Raw genomic sequence first — 16,046 nt, forward strand, 5'->3', positions numbered from 1 at the left:
AGAATCATTATTGCATGTTTTATGGGACAGCCCAGTTGCACAGCAGGTTTGGAATTTTTTTACAAAATTCTTTCAAATCTATGTTCATAATCCTCAAAATGTTTTGTAGATCCTTCGTTCATGCTACTATTCAAGTGACTTTACTAAACTTGGGCATATTAGAACATTATTGCCTTTGTTTATTTTCTGGTTCTTATGGGTTGAAAGGAATGATGCAAAGCAAAGGGACCTCGACATGTATCCTGATCATGTTATTTGGCAAATTATGAAAATGTTGAGACAGATGTTTCAAGGTCATTTATTGTGTAAATGGCAGTGAAAAAGGGATATTGACATTGCTATACATTGGAGTTTTAATTTTGCACAGGAAAGATAAGCTAGACAAAAAATTATTCATTGGATTAATCCATTGATAGGTGAACTCAAGTTGAATGTCGATGGTAGTTCTAAGGATGAGTTTCAAAATGCTGCTGGTTGGGGTGTTTTGAGGGACCACACAGGTAATCTTATTTACTCTCCATTGGAGCAGGAGTAAAATCTCTTGTTGTGCCTTTTACCCAAGATCCCTTTGTGTACAAGGACCGACTTGTTGTTGTGTATTTTTAAGATGAAATACATGCCTTAGCACAACCGTTCAAGATGTCCCTTATGGGTAAGTTCTCCCATATGCCAAAATTGCAAGAAGTAAGAATTGCGTTTAAAAAGATCGATTTAACAGGGGCTTATGAAGTTAGATGGTTAGACTATAATCATGTTCTCATCCACTTGTCTAATGAACAAGATTTCAACCGGATCTGGATAAAGCAGGTTTGGTTTATAGCAAATCAGAAAATAAGGGTGTTCAAGTGGACTCTAGAGTTTGAATCGGATAAAGAGTCAACTGTGGTACCTGTTTGGATTTCTTTCCCCAACTTGAAAGCTCATTTGTTTGAGAAATCAGCTTTATTGTTAATTGCAAAAACGGTGGGCAAACCATTATTTGTTGATGAAGCCACTACTAATAGGTCTCGGTCAAGTGTGGCTCAGGTATGCGTGGAGCATGACTACAGAAAACCACCGGTGGACCAAGTTTGGATAGTGGTCAAGAATAAGGAAACGGGTGCGGTTACAAGTGGATATTGTCAAAGGGTGGAGTGTGCTCAGATGCCGGCATAATGTGACCAATGTTGTCATGTTGGTCATAAAGAAATAGACTGTATAGTGTTGGGAAACAAAGCTAGACCACCTGGGACTACTAAGTCACAGCCTATCCGAGTGGTGGAGAAGACCACGAGGTATGGAAGAGGCAGTTCAAAAAATCCTATGCCACTATCTAATCGACCCGAGGATGGGGGAAGAAGTGCAGGGTTTGAAGATGGTGGAGGTTCGGGTATGGAACAAAGAAAAGAAAAAAGAAAAAATCTGAAAAATGGAAAAATTCTAGACCCCGAGGAACCAACTAAATAACATCAAAACTGGCAATCGGTGAACAAAAGCAGTACAAGTGGTGTAAAGGATCAGTAGGGCAAAGAGGTGGTGTTCGAGAAGGACTCCAACGGAGATAACATTTTAGGTTCCAACCGTTTTCATGTGATCGCTGAAGAAAAAGAAGAAAAGCATATCTAAACCGAGAAGCATGGGAGTGTAGAAGAAGCGAACAGCAATGGAATAAAAGTAACCATTGGACGGGACGTTGAGGTACAGAATTCTAGGAAGATGACGAGGCCACCATCGAACAATTTTGAGACGCTTGAGGAGGGTGAGGACGTAGAACCGGAGATGAATGCAAAACAGGGGCGAACAGGGCACGTGAACAGTGCCATGCCTTTCCAAAAAATAGTAGCAGCAACTGAGCAAGTTTCTCCGGCACACGTTACAGTTGGGCACTTGTCCTAGGAGGAAGGATGAGAGTTGAAAGGTCTGCACTGTGAAGTGACAGAGGAACGAAAGAAAGGGGCAAAAGTCCAAAATGAAAATGGCAAACTAGATGGAGCAGCGATGGCAGCTGTATTTTTTACAAATTTGTAAACGATAAAAGACAGCATGCAAAGGCTCTTTCACGAATACGGGGTGTATGGGCAACCCTAAAAATACGTGGGGGAATGTGACAGTCATGCAGAAAAGAAACGTGGAAATATGGCAAATGAATGTGGCGAAACAAGGATGAATGCAGTGTGTTCTACGCAGACGCAGATTGAAAAGGGTGCAATGCAAGGGAATTTTCACGAAAATGGAAACCAAATTCAAATTGGAAAGAACATGGGAGAATAAGAGATGGCAAAAACGATAGTGGGTGAGCCTTCTTTGGCTGTAGCAGTAGAGGATAATGGGATGCCACATCACACAAGGTCGAATGAAGGTGCAAGCAGAAATTCACAAAATTATTTTAATAATTTTGTGAAAGAGACAGCAGCAGTTGCAAGCGATAGGACATTACAGCATGAAATGGGACATGCTGGTGCTGCAAAACATTTTAAAAATCATTTTCTTCAGCTACTAACGTAGGTAGCAATCAGGCTGCATGGGGATGGACAATTGAGGGTAGCAAGTGGGTTCGAGTGCCATGCAAAATATGTAGTGCCTAGAAATAATGAAAAAGGAAACTGCCAACAAAAGCCGACAGATAGGGTTGTAGGACCCAGTTCGCATAGTGAGAGCATGCCATGTCCAGACGGCACATTTGATTGAGAATTAATTCATGTCGGGGCTGATGCATCTTTGAAAGCAGCAGCAAAAGGTGACATGACATGGCTACAGAACCTTTTACAAACAAGTGTAGGAGAAAAAGATAAACTTAGTGCAGAGTGTTGTACAGTAGTTATCTCACGTAAACGGGATGCATGGTTAAACGAAGGAAAGAGTGTTAACAAAGCCCACAAAGGGCAAGGCTTCAACGGCCGCAGCAGTAGGTACATCAGCTACACGTCTTTCTCTCAATACCAATGGATAACAGGGCCCACCAAATAGTGCAACGGGTGGGAGAGATATGGAGGTGACAGTACCCGCAAAGGGTGATGGGACTATAGTACATAAAGTGGTGCATGAAGGCGCCAAGGAAAATTCAAAAAATTATTTTTCTAAGCCACCTGCACCGGCGGATATTTTGCTACATGGGGAGGACAAGCAGACATTAGAGAGTGGGATGGGGATCCAACATGTGTTAGTGGATAACTTGGAAGGAAGTGGAGAATACAGTCCATCCATTGGACAATGTGCAAGTTAGACTGTGTTCAGCATGTTCGGACAGCCCAATGATCAGCCCAACAAATGCCAACAATCAAGAGATATATTCATACAGCCTAATGGGCAGCCCAACAAATTCCAACAACCAGGAGATATGATTAAAGGAAGTGTGGAACACAGCCCAACATATGGATAGTTTACAAGTCAAACCAGGAACATAAATGCCCATCACCAAGTTATTTCATCAGAAGTTTGCTCACGTGAAAGGATGGAAAGTCAAGTAGACATTCCCCCCACCCAAGAGTCCGCCTCGAGTAAGTGCATGCAGAATAAAGAACTAAGTGATGTTCCTTCGTTTCCCTCTTTCTCTAGAACAAAATTCACAAAAATCGAGGTCCATCCTAGGATACAGCGTAGGAGACATTCAGACACTGAAGTTTCAATTGATAAAATATTAAGTTTAGCCTCAAACAAAGCTGTGGACATGGGGGAAAATGATGAGAACTCGGATGAAAATGCCATCTCGGTGAACTTTGCAGCTAGTTGGGAACGCGAGAGGTATTTCTAGTACACTAATCCAGAGAAGAATCAAGAAATTTTAGACATTGCAAAGTACATTTTCGGTTTCAAATTTTTTGCTCTAAGTGCCTCTATGAAACTTTCTTATGCTCATGTAACTTGAAGGTGCAGTTCATGGCCCCCTCATTTGCACTTTATATTTCGTAATTAATAAATTTTAACAGGGTAGTTGGGCCCTTCGTGTCTTTTCCAGTTTAAAAAAAAAAAAAAACCCCTGAACCTTGAACCTTGAATCTTGAACCCTGAACCTTGAACCCTAAACTCTGGAGAAGAATCAAGAAATTACAGTTATTACAAAAATAAATAATCTATGTCATTTAGGAACTTATGGTAGATGTTTCTAAAGTCAATTTTATTCACATAGATTGTTGTAATATGGAAATGTTTCAATTTTATGACGGTAGTAAAAATTATGGTCATAAAATGAAACACTCCATTCTAAGTGCTTTTCTTATTCATAATTTCTGTTTTAAATTTTCTTAAGATCATGTAACTTGGAGGTACGGTTTAGGTCCTCTTCTTTGTACTTTTTATTTCGTATTTAATAAACTTTACTAGGGCACCAAGGCCCTATTAAAAAAAAAAACCTGAACCTTGAACCCTGAACCCAAAACCCAAAACCCAAAACCTTAAACCCCAAATCCTAAATCCGTAACCCAAAACCCGAAACCCAAACCCGAATCCTAAACCCCAAACCCAAACCTCAAACTCAAACTTCGAACCCTGAACCCTGAACCCTAAATCCTGAACCTAAAATTTGAACCCCTAACCCCTAACCCCTAACCCCAAACCTTGAACCCCGAACCCAAACTCCTAAACCCGAACCTCGAACCCAAAACCCTGAACCCTAAACCCTAAACTCTTAGTAAAATAAAGGGTTTAGGGTTTATAATAACTTTGTTTTGTTGTTAATGCATGAGAATAGGGGGGAAAAAGATCTCAATCTCAAATAATGTGTGGCTTTTTTTCTTAAGAAAAATCAAAATTTAGATTATTTAACTGTGAATTCCAAACCTATCCTAGCTCGTATTAATCAAGGTGTGGTCTTTTTCTTTTTGGGTCTGCAATTTCAGTTTGGGTATGGTCATGAGCTCAGCCGATCCTGAAATTTAATTAGCTTCGACTTTGGACCAAATCTGGGTATAACTAGGCCTCTATAGAACTCCAGTTTGAAACTGTGGCCTTGAAGTCAGATATGTTGGGCTCATGTCTACGAAGGGGTAAAGAGAAATTATAAGTCCCATTTAAGGTGCACCTTATACTTATTTCTGCTTAGCCTCGGGTTCAGATAAATTTTCCATCATCTGCCTTTAATGTTAATATGTTCGCAATCTGGCTCGACAATTAGTATATTATATACGTGACATATATAGACGATTTAAAACAAGTTCGGATCGGCCAAATCCGCTAGTAAATTTTGAAGCATTGATTGGGCGGTGTTGTATTGCATTTCCAATAGTTTGAGTGCTCTAAGGTTAATCCAAGGATGATAATGCATTATTTGATGGAAAGTATTGAAAATGCAAATTTCATTAAAACTTGGATTATTGCCAAGTTTTTTCTTCCCATGATGAGGAGCTAGCAATTCTGCTCCTTCCTTGGACTTGGGATTTACAAATCAAACCCTAAGAACAAGCCAAAGAGAAGTTCGTAAGTCGAAATGAAGATGAAGTATGAGACGAGCAAGTTATATATCAAAATTGCATATAGAAAGAGAAAGAGATTTGTCTTGTTTCTTTGGGGTTGTGAAATCATCCAAAAGGTTTTTCTCGATTTTTCATTAAATTTAGATTCATTTTCAATGTCTAATGGTTGTGTTTTACTGATGACGGTTTTAACCTTGATATACTGGTGATTTCTACTAGTTTGTTATGCCTAGTTCTTTTGGTTGATGGTGGAATCTCTTGGATTACTTTTATTGTACATTCACGTGATTATTTTTGTTTTCTACTTGTTGGAATTATGTTTTTTATTGATATAGGTTCACCCCCCACAACTGGGAAAGTATGCTTGTTGTCTGAAGGCATATCAACCAATATGCAACCTTATTGATAATGTTCTTACCATGGGAGTTCTTTCCATCCCTCTATATCAATGGGCGACTTCTTATGATTTTCAAAAAAAAAAAGTCAATGCCTTTGAAACTATTTCAATCTTTTTCCTACTATTTGAAACTGTTTACCTTGCCAATCTATAAATAAAATCATCACAGCATATTCCTTATTTTGCACTGCTAATTGTGCATACAAAAACCGTACATGAAGTTATCAACTAATTGAATTCACTCTTGGTTATTTACTATGTCTCTTAGTTTCTTTGTTTTGCCACAACATGACACTTATTAAACATATAAGTCAATCAACACCATGCCTCAACTTTTGTATACTATTAATTGTTTCTTTTTCCATTTTGCAATAACTATTTCAATTGTTTACCTTGCTAAACAATTTTTTTGTATATTCTTATTATATTTATATATCATCATCTTCATATTTCATTGTTAAATATGTATAAATTGAGAAAATGTAATACAATCTCTTCATATAAATAAATAGATGAAAAATTTCTAAATTATAGATCAATACAATTTCTTTACTTGTTTTACAAATTCTCAACCTCTACCATTCTTCTGATCAAATAATTTATTATTTTTGCACGTACACAATACTAAATGTAGTGGTCTATGACCGAACTTATGAACTAATCAATTATGCATCCTTTTGTTGCATTGATGACATATAATTAAAAGTAGCCGTTGGTTATGAAGACATTGAGCTCAATTTCACTTGATTGTAAGTCAAGCTTTGGAGAGCAAAGGCTACACTGAAAAAACTAGACAGGGTCACGAGCATAATGTAAATATCTTTTTTTAATGTTGAGAAACCTTTACATTGCCGCAGCCTAATTCAAAATATATACAATATTGATATTTTTCAAAAAAAAAAATTCCAAAGGCTACTTTCTAGTTATAGATCAACATATATTGTATTTGCATTATACATTAATATATAATATATTCTATATAAACATATTAATAATGCTTATATTTTATAAAGTAAAATTTATTATTATTAACTAATAATTTATTTAATTAGTAAAAATTTGTTAATGTTAGGATCGAACTCACGTCTGAAAAGAAAACACTGCAACCACTAGCCATCTTTGCCAACCATACACATCGAGGAGGGCGGAAGTTTAATAAATAAATCTAGCTAATCGCCAAATATAAGACTAACCCTAGGTAACTCCTGGGCCCATTTTTTCCCGAACTTTTCGGTCTTCACACTCGCATCCGCCGCTGCTGCCTCCAAAGCCTTTGGCCCTGGCCGTACCGAGCCAACTGAAGAGCGCCTGAAGCTTCCTTTATCGCGCCGACTGCATCTTCCTCCAACAGCTCCTCGCCTCCTCCCTTCGTGGTACAAAATTAAAAGTTTACATGATTTGTTGTTTGTTTGGTCTGAGAATTGCTTCTAATAATTGATTAGAACCTCTATAAATTGTTTTCTCAATTCAGTTTCACGTAACTTATTTTATCTGTGTCGTGTTTAGTGAACTCAAAAAGCTTGCTTGGGAGTTCTCTTTGGGCTTGAAAGAATCTGTTTTTTAACCAATGAAGGGTCTGTTTGGTTTTGCTGGAAAAGAAAAACGAATTTTTCTTAATGAATGAGAATCAAAATTTTGTTAGTTTTCTCGGCAGCCAAACGGTGAATAAATGTGCAGTTTTTAGTTGAAGATTTTGAGGGAAGCCCCCACTCTGTGACAAATACCTTGAACGGTTTAGAATTATATATTAAGAACCCGAAAAATGGGCTTAGCAAAAAAAACTCATGATTATTTCCTATGATTTCCAGGGTGGATCTTCTTTATTTAAGCTGAGATTTCCATCTTCTTCAGATACTATCTTCACTGTTCTCTCTACTTTTCTTTAAACACAAAGGTTGTTCATCAGGTTAACTCTATGACAAATCAAGTAACTTAAAGCTCCTTAACTCTCCTGGAACTGAAATTAAAAGTCTTTCTATTAGCCCCATGTATTTAGCATTCTAACATGTGAGACATAGTATCGAATTTACTGCTGTCATTTGCTGCTTTCCAAACCTTATCAGTAGAACCTTCATATTACAAAATAACTTTTACAAGGCATGGCTTCAACTGCCTCTTAAGTGAATTGTTTCTACGTTTACATCAGATTACATACTTCTCTCATGTCAAAGCCATTGCTGAGACGGTTTGAATGATTTTTTTATGTGACTTCCACAATCATAACAGGCAGAATGAAAGGGGCAGTTCAAGCTTTTTTGTTGCATGGGAATACTGTAAAAAATGCTGTGTTGCAACGCATTCGGGTGGTCAATCCAGTTAAGCGACCCATTATATTTTCCCGCTTTGAATCAGTTTCATCTGCTCGCATGGAAGAGCACGGCTTTGAGAGCACCACTATTGCAGACATCTTGAAAGCAAAAGGTAAAGGTGCAGATGGCTCCTGGCTTTGGTGCACTACAGATGACACTGTGTACAATGCTGTGAAGTCGGTAGGCATCTTTATGATTTTCATAAAATCTCAAAACTTTCTCATGGAATACTTGATTTGCATCCTTAACTAGAACTTTCTTTGCAGATGACTCAACACAATGTCGGTGCCCTGGTGGTTGTAAAACCTGGAGAGCAGGAATCAATTGCGGGTATTATCACTGAGAGAGGTATTTGAAGAAGTATTGCCTTGATGAAATTAATTCTGCACTAATGACTGGTGTGACTAAGACGATTTTAAAATTTATAAGCTAAAGCTTGTTCATTTTTTGCTTGCCCCAGCTCATTTTTATGCTTATTTATATTGTTTCTTACACCTTATAGTTTGCAATTGCATGCATTTAATGCCATTATTTTGTTGTCAATTCTCCTGTTATTTGTCATGTCAAACAGTCAAAGCTACCCTTTATTTTGAGCATTGCATATACCACATTTAGAGCACCCATCAAATTTTATTCGCTTTGCTAAGATTGTACTTTGCTTCGTTGTGCCTTTCTTAATTATCAAGAAGAGATTTTGAAGGAATTATGGTCTGCTTCAATTCTGCTTGTTAGTTAATTTTTTTATTTGATGATATAACTTTCAGATTATCTTAGGAAAATAATAGTACAGGGAAGATCATCCAAGTCAGCTAAGGTTGGGGACATCATGACTGAAGAGGTATTATTTATGGCTGATTGTTTAGATTTGCCTTTACACCACTCCTTGTGTTGGGAATACTAAGATTCTATTATATGGTGGTTGTAGAACAAGCTCATTACTGTCACACCTGAGACCAAAGTTCTGCGAGCAATGCAATTGATGACAGGTAAACTATGCTGCTTCTAAGACATAATACTTTTTGTGTTCATTAGGCTGTTCCTTGTCAAGCTAGTCGTAACCTGTAGTATTTTGGCAGATAACCGAATCCGACACATTCCAGTGATTGATGAGAAGGGAATGGTCGGCATGGTTTCCATTGGAGATGTTGTTCGTGCTGTGGTGATTGAGCACCGTGAGGAGTTGGACCGTCTGAATGCTTACATTCAGGGAGGTTACTAGATGATGATGAAATCTTGTGTGTTTCACCTGTTATCTTGCATACTTGTTGGACATAAGTAAGCGGAGAGCTTGTAAATACTGTGTGTTTTCTGCATCCTCTGTCGCGTGGCTTTATCTTTCCCACATGTCGATATGCAACGATATGAAATAATATCATGTGGACTAACAGTTTACCAATAAACATTATCGTCTTGCTCGGCATTTTTTATTTACAAATAATTTAAATTTTTGAAAAATTTTGGTTTTTTTATATTTAATATATGCTAATATTTATATAATTATGCTTTGTTAATTCAGATATGAGTATTAATTGTACTTATTAAAATTTTTTAAGGGTTTGTGATAAAATTTTGTAAATTATCTTCAATTTTAAATACTACTGTTTTATCCTTTGCTTTTATAATTATTTAGAATTTTGGTGAGTGATTGACAATTTAATTCAATTTATTATTTTATTATTTATTTTTATTCTTTTTTTAAAGTAATTTCATAAGCTGAATTCATGAATAAAAAATAATAAATTACATAAATAAAATAAATAGTTAAGCGGTAAAACAATGGGTTAGGAAAAAACTTTATTGTTGTTAGATTTGACCCAAATCTACAAAGCTTGAAACATCTTGTTGGGCTACGGTGAACTCTCCTTTTCCTTTGTATCCAACAAAACGACGTAGTTTTGGTCATCGGATAAAATCTTAAGCTAAGCTTAGCATTCAAAACCTTCCTCTTTTCTTCATTTTTGCTCTCCTCCTCTTCTCCCATCAACGCTGGCAGCCAACCACTCCGTTGCCGGCGCCGGCGTCGTCGCCTTTGCCCTACTAGGCCTTTCCGCCGATGGCTCCCTCTTTCCTTCTTTTTCCTCTTTCTTCTCTTCCCGTTCCTTCTGCCTACAGTTCCTCTCTTTCTAAATAAGCCTAGCCACCGTTCTTCTTCACGGGGTGCAAGGTCTCTTTCAGTCTTAAAACTATATAATACCTCGAAATCTATTTTGTCCGTATCACCCACCTCTATCTCTCTGTCTCCAAAAAAAAACATATTTTTCTTTCTCCGTCTAATAATTATTAAATCAGGTATTTTTAATTCAATAATTCTCATTTAATTTTAGTTTTGTTTGTATTGTTTATGCATTCATGTTACTTTCTTCTGCAATAATCTGAAGCATAAGTAATATATGCTGAATTAAATCTGGAATTGGGGTTTAGGGTATATAGCATGTTTTTTGATCTGGGTGTTTTTAATTTGTCCAAAAGGTGTTAGATTTATTTTTTATGGGTGTTTATTATTGCTGATTTTAAAGGGATTTGATAGATTCTAGGATTATGTGTTATTGGGAGCTAAATACCTTTTTCTTTTTGGAGTGGTTTTTACTTTGCTTCCTTGCGAAGATTGTGTGAAGGGGATGAGTTGGAGTCAAGAAATATTGGGAAAGCAGTTATTAGAAATACAAAACACTGACAGGTGTCATTATCACACTTGTTTAGGGAAATTTTAATCTATCTTATAGATTTTGACCGGTCACATAATCATCCTCAATTATACCACATCACTTATGCTTTACATGGTCGTCCATTTACAGTAGTAACGGCCAACTAGCAAGTAGTGACGCAGAAAAATTTATGAAAAACGTACACAAATAGATAAAACTGGACGAAATAGAAGTCACCTTAAATCAGTTTCATCATCTTGAAACCGAGAAACCTAAACTGGTTTTGTTAACCCTAAAACCGATTTGGAGTTTCTAGCACCTGTTCGCAAAAACTTAAAATCGATTCAACAAATTTTAAAGTCAATGTGAAAACCTTGAATCGATTAAGTAAACTTCGAAAATGGTTCAAGAACCTTTGAACCAGTTCAACAAACCTAAAGTCGGTTTTTAGAACCCTTAAATCGGTTTACAAAATTTAAAACCCTGTTCAGAAACCTAAAACTGGCTAAAGTTTTCCTAAACCGGTTCTAAATTACACTACTTAGTAGTATTTTTTTTAAAATTTATTTAAATTTTAAATCAAATAGAGACTTTAATTTTGTATCAACACTTACAAAATTTAATGTAGTGAAATGGGAAGGAAAATGGAATGGGCAGCCAGGGAGAAGCACATGGGAGGAATACCAAGGAAGATAGTGTTCTTGGCGGTGGGGTCGTTCGCAAAGGCAGTAACCTCTCTTCTCAACACCTCCTCCATTCACAATGCCGAAACCCTCATTCGTCTTGTCCGCTCTCGACCGCCTGGCATACCACTTCTCACCGTTAGCAATCACATGTCTACGTGGGTAGACCTCTTAAATCCTTTTTCTTTCTCGCTTTCTTCTTTACTTGATTCTTTGTTAATTACAAAATAAATTATATGTGATTGCACTTACTCGGTGTTAACAATCACATTTGGTTGCTTTGCAGCTTGGATGATCCACTTCTTTGGGGATTCAAGGGTTTCCCCTCCTTGGATGCAAAATTGGCTCGCTGGGTACTTGCTGCAGAAGACATTTGTTTCAAAAATTTTCTCCTTACTTATTTTTTTAGACTTGGTATGCCATTTCTCTTTCCCATCTTTATGATCACCCTTCAACTTCTCTCTCTCTCAAAGAAATACTTTTTGATTTAATATTTCATTAGCTTATGAGTTTCATTCTATTATTAGCTTTGAATTGACTTAACAGTATTTATTGGATTCACATATAACCAACCATCTTATTTTCAACACTGTTATTTAGTTTGGAACAATTACCTTTCAAGGATTTAAGATACCTTAGCCCTCACCAGCATAAGGTGCCAGTCTTAGTTTAGTTAATTGAGAAAACAGACAAAGATTTTATAGTTAAAGTGGTACATTGAACATTTTTATAGCTTGGATACCATATTGAAAATTGACCTTATCTTGAGGCACCCTTTGTGTAATTACCGCATAAGTTAGTAAGCGAAGCAGCAACTCTAGATGAAATAATTTATTGTAGTTTAATCGAGCAAAAAATTCATAGTTGGTCAAACCTAGTAATTTATCACAGGCTTTGGTCAAAATCTGTGGGTTTAATTGATTCCCTGATGGGTTTGATCTTGCTAATGGTATAACTAGTTCTAGCCCCTGCTCCACAAGTTTATAGACTGACTATCCTTAACAGCCATGCTTTCACATATAACAATTACTATAAGGTATTATAAGAAATGCCTTTTGAATTGTGAATTTTGTCATTACTTACTGATGTACTTCTTGTATGACCTTCTTTATACCTAGAAGAAATCTTATGTGAGCTTGATTTGGTTTTTAAGAGAGCAAATAGTTTAAACTAAGATTTGTCTCTGAAATAGTAAATTGTGCAGGTAAATGCATACCTATTACAAGGGGTGCCGGAATTTATCAGGAACACATGAATGAAGCCCTTGAGTGCTTAAACAATGGAGCCTGGGTATTCACCTAAATTTATACTATCTTTACTTAGAACTTTCGGATAGAGCTTTTATATCCTGAGACTGTTGGGTTCTTCTGAGCTGTATTTAAACATGTTTTGTAATGTCTTGTTGCTTTTGTTCATCCTGGACAAGTCAATCAGGTTAACATTGATGCCTACTCAGTCATGGAGCCTCTCTTTAGAATTTCAGCTATATAGGTTTGTTGGTGAGAACAGTCGCATTACCAGTTTCATTTTTATAATTCTTCTTTCATTCCTTCACTTCTTCTTTCAAGCTCTTCAATAGTAGAGACCGAAAAAGATATACAGCCTTACTCTCAAGGAAAAAATGAACATTAAAGGAACCGAAACCATAGAGAATGAATATAATTTCAAGTGATGAATAATTTTATTTAGTTGAGATACAAGTGGTCCTTGTTTCTCTTTCTTTGCATTGTCTTCAAAATGTTGGGTTTGGTTTTCCAGACGTGGTAGCTCCATAAACCAGTTGTTAAGGTTGTACCTTGCATTTTCTGGCATTCAATTTTCATCTGCTACCTATTTGTTTTTTTAGTCCATCTCTTGCCACAGGACAGCCACTGTAGTTTTAAGTGAAGGAGAATTATTTGAAAAGGTATATGAGTGCTAATAAGTTGGTAGCTTATTGCCTATAATTCCGAACTAGTATTGGGGTAGTAGAGCCTGTTGGACAATAAAAAATATTATTTCACATCTAAAACATCTGAAGCAATCCTTGATGATTTAATGTAATATATTGGATAGCTTACATGTTGTGGTTAAAGTTTTTGGGTTCTAATGTCCGGTTCAAACCTGGATGATGTTGTCTCTTGGATTTTTTGTAGGCCAGTTTTTTAAATGTTCTGTACACTGTCTTATGCCTGAATTAATCCATGTTTAAGAATGGCAAACACGTGACAGATTGATACATGCATGGGCTTTTTTGTAGGTGAGTTTTTTAAATGTCCTTGGTGATTGAATGTAGTATATTGGATAGCTTACATATTGTGGTTGAAGTTTTGGGTTCCAGTGCATCGTTTGAACTTGGATGATGTTGTGAACTCTTGGATTTTTTGTAGGCAAGTTTTTTAAATGTGCTGTACACTCCCTTATGTGACTTTGCTGTCAGCATCCCTTAATTAATCCATGTTTAAGAATGGCAAACTCCTAACAGATTGATAAATGCTTGGGCTTTTTGTTGTGTCATTCATGAATACACTAAACTTGTTGATAGAATGGCTAAAAAGTTTTTAATTTAGTGTCCATGTTGCTGTATTGAGATTTTTTTTTTATATAATTGGGGGAGGGGGGATTCGAATCCTGCTCTTTAGGCAGGGGGATTATGCATCAACCAATGAGACAAATGATCGGGTGCATGTTGCTGTATTGAGATTTATTTTCTCAAAAATTCATACTTCATGGCTTTAAGCTGTCCTAATGTTTCTCACGTCTTCAATTGCTAGCTGCATACATTTCCTGAAGGTAAAGTTTCACAAGAAGATGCACCCATAAGACGATTAAAATGGGGAACTGCTAGTCTAATTGTTCGTGCTCATGTGACTCCAATAGTTCTTCCCATTGTTCATTGTGGTTTAGAAGAGGTTAGAAATCTTTTTGCTTTTGCTTCTTCTCTTCATTTTCCAGATTCAGTTTCATCTGAGTGACTTTAGGTTGTGAAAGTCTTAGAAATAATTTCCTGGGTTTTGTTTTACTCTGATTGGCCTATTTGTTGATTTTGGTTCATTCGTTGTGTCTCCAATTATAATGCACAGGTGATGCCAGAAAAATTTTTTCCTGACAGAAGGCCTCCATTTCCATTATGCAATAAAAATATCAAAATTATCATTGGTGAGCCACTAGAATTCGATATTCCTAGAATGAGGCAGACGGCGATTTCCATATCTCGTGATCTATCATGTACTTATCGAGGATGGCCCATTATCTCCCCATATGGATTGGATGAAGCAGCACAGAGATGCCTATACTCAGCTATTTCAGAGCAAATACAAACTGCCATGGAGGGTTTGCGAAATGCTGGTAAAAGTTTGTTAAAGTAGGTTATTTAAACCTTATTTAATGTTGAGGATAAAAAAATAAAATGGTTATTGAGTCTCTGTTTTAATTTTTTAAGTACACTCGCATGCGCCCAGTTTTGCATTAAGGAAACACACTTAGCTGGAAACCACGTTCAAGTCTTGGTTTTGAAAACATATACCTTAAAATGAATTAATAACTATGCAAGTGCTATCAGCTTGGACGTTTCAAAAACGTTCCTTTGAAAATTCTCAAGTCCGGTTTTGAATTTGAAGGTTATTCTAATATTATTGGTTAAGGTGATATTTAAGGAAAAAGTAGTCATTAATGTATTATATTCTTTTGAAATTTACAAGAATAGTGCATTAAATGTAATTATATTTTAACTATTTTTAATAAGTGTGAGTAGATTGATTAATCAAACTCTAAATTTGATTTATATTTTGGTCAACATTTTTCTTTGTATAAGCATTGGATGTGAATGGATGGTATATATGTGTATTATGGTGATAGAATTGCTAATTAATTGTTCAAAGTGTAAAGTGAATATTATGACTTAAATATTTATCAGAATACTATGTGATTATTTATTAGTCAAGACAACATAGGATTTTTTGAGAAATTGGACAATAAATTTGCATGGGAGAGAGGAAAAAAACAAGCGGACAAAAAATGAAGCGTAAAACCTACTATATTATTATGTAATGATGTTTGGTTTTTTATGGATTGCTTCCAACTTTTTCGTGTTTATCTTAGAAGGTAATAAACGCATTTTCCTTGACTCATTCTGCTGCTGGTTGTCGATGGTACTCTTTACGTATATAAAGCATATATCAAGACATACTTAAAAAGAAAAATATTAATAATATATGTCAAGACGACAAGTGATGTAGCCATTCTAAGTGGCATTTCTCGTGAACGAAAAGTTGTCAACTTTTACAATATAAAGGATCCTTCTTTATTTTCTTACTATTATTTTTTGCGAGTTGAACAACAAGAGCCGGTAAGGCATAGCCGGCTAGCATTTTGCAATTCCATGAATCTTTCGATTTTGTACGCACTCTTTTGGTGTTTCTCGTCCAAGTGTAAGCATGGGAGTCGAAGGGAGGCTTATTTGTTTGTCAGATTCACCGTTCAACTGTATACTTCCTCAACCCACGCAATATGCCAAAGCCCATGTTTACCTCCGCGTTCTTTGTCGTGTCCACCCTTGTCCTTTAGAAATGCTTCTATGGTCCCGAGATGAAGAAGATCCGGACATTAGTAACAAGAGTAGAGTATTTTCTAGTGCATTTAATCAT

The 16,046-nt window shown here is 36.3% G+C and overlaps 2 protein-coding genes across 6 annotated transcripts; both read left to right on the forward strand.

Moving 5' to 3' along the window:
* The first annotated feature begins 7,007 nt into the window (after positions 1–7,007).
* Positions 7,008–9,493, forward strand: CBSX3 (Cystathionine beta-synthase (CBS) family protein). 2 transcript variants are annotated; one of them, XM_007046345.3, is made up of 6 exons: positions 7,008–7,157; positions 8,011–8,273; positions 8,360–8,441; positions 8,858–8,931; positions 9,019–9,079; positions 9,170–9,493. In XM_007046345.3, exons 2-6 carry the CDS (start codon positions 8,016–8,018, stop codon positions 9,310–9,312), a joined length of 618 nt encoding a protein of 205 aa, XP_007046407.3. In that variant the 5' UTR covers positions 7,008–7,157; positions 8,011–8,015; the 3' UTR covers positions 9,313–9,493. The 2 variants fall into 2 exon arrangements, with proteins under 2 accessions (XP_007046407.3, XP_017973981.2); XM_018118492.2 differs by having other exon boundaries at positions 7,017–7,157; positions 9,159–9,435.
* Positions 9,494–10,011: 518 nt separating this feature from the next.
* Positions 10,012–15,602, forward strand: LOC18610616 (Phospholipid/glycerol acyltransferase family protein). Of its 4 annotated transcripts, none has more exons than XM_007046348.3 (6): positions 10,012–10,382; positions 11,367–11,579; positions 11,708–11,835; positions 12,614–12,711; positions 14,175–14,312; positions 14,484–15,602. In XM_007046348.3, exons 2-6 carry the CDS (start codon positions 11,371–11,373, stop codon positions 14,766–14,768), a joined length of 858 nt encoding a protein of 285 aa, XP_007046410.3. In that variant the 5' UTR covers positions 10,012–10,382; positions 11,367–11,370; the 3' UTR covers positions 14,769–15,602. The 4 variants fall into 4 exon arrangements, with proteins under 4 accessions (XP_007046410.3, XP_007046409.3, XP_017969877.2 ...); XM_007046347.3 differs by having other exon boundaries at positions 10,013–10,382; positions 12,626–12,711; XM_018114388.2 differs by lacking the exon at positions 10,012–10,382 and having other exon boundaries at positions 11,371–11,583.
* Positions 15,603–16,046: the final 444 nt, after the last annotated feature.

Source organism: Theobroma cacao, chromosome 1 (genome assembly GCF_053813885.1).
Source record: "Theobroma cacao isolate CCN51 chromosome 1, ASM5381388v1, whole genome shotgun sequence".
Lineage (NCBI taxonomy): Eukaryota > Viridiplantae > Streptophyta > Magnoliopsida > Malvales > Malvaceae > Theobroma > Theobroma cacao.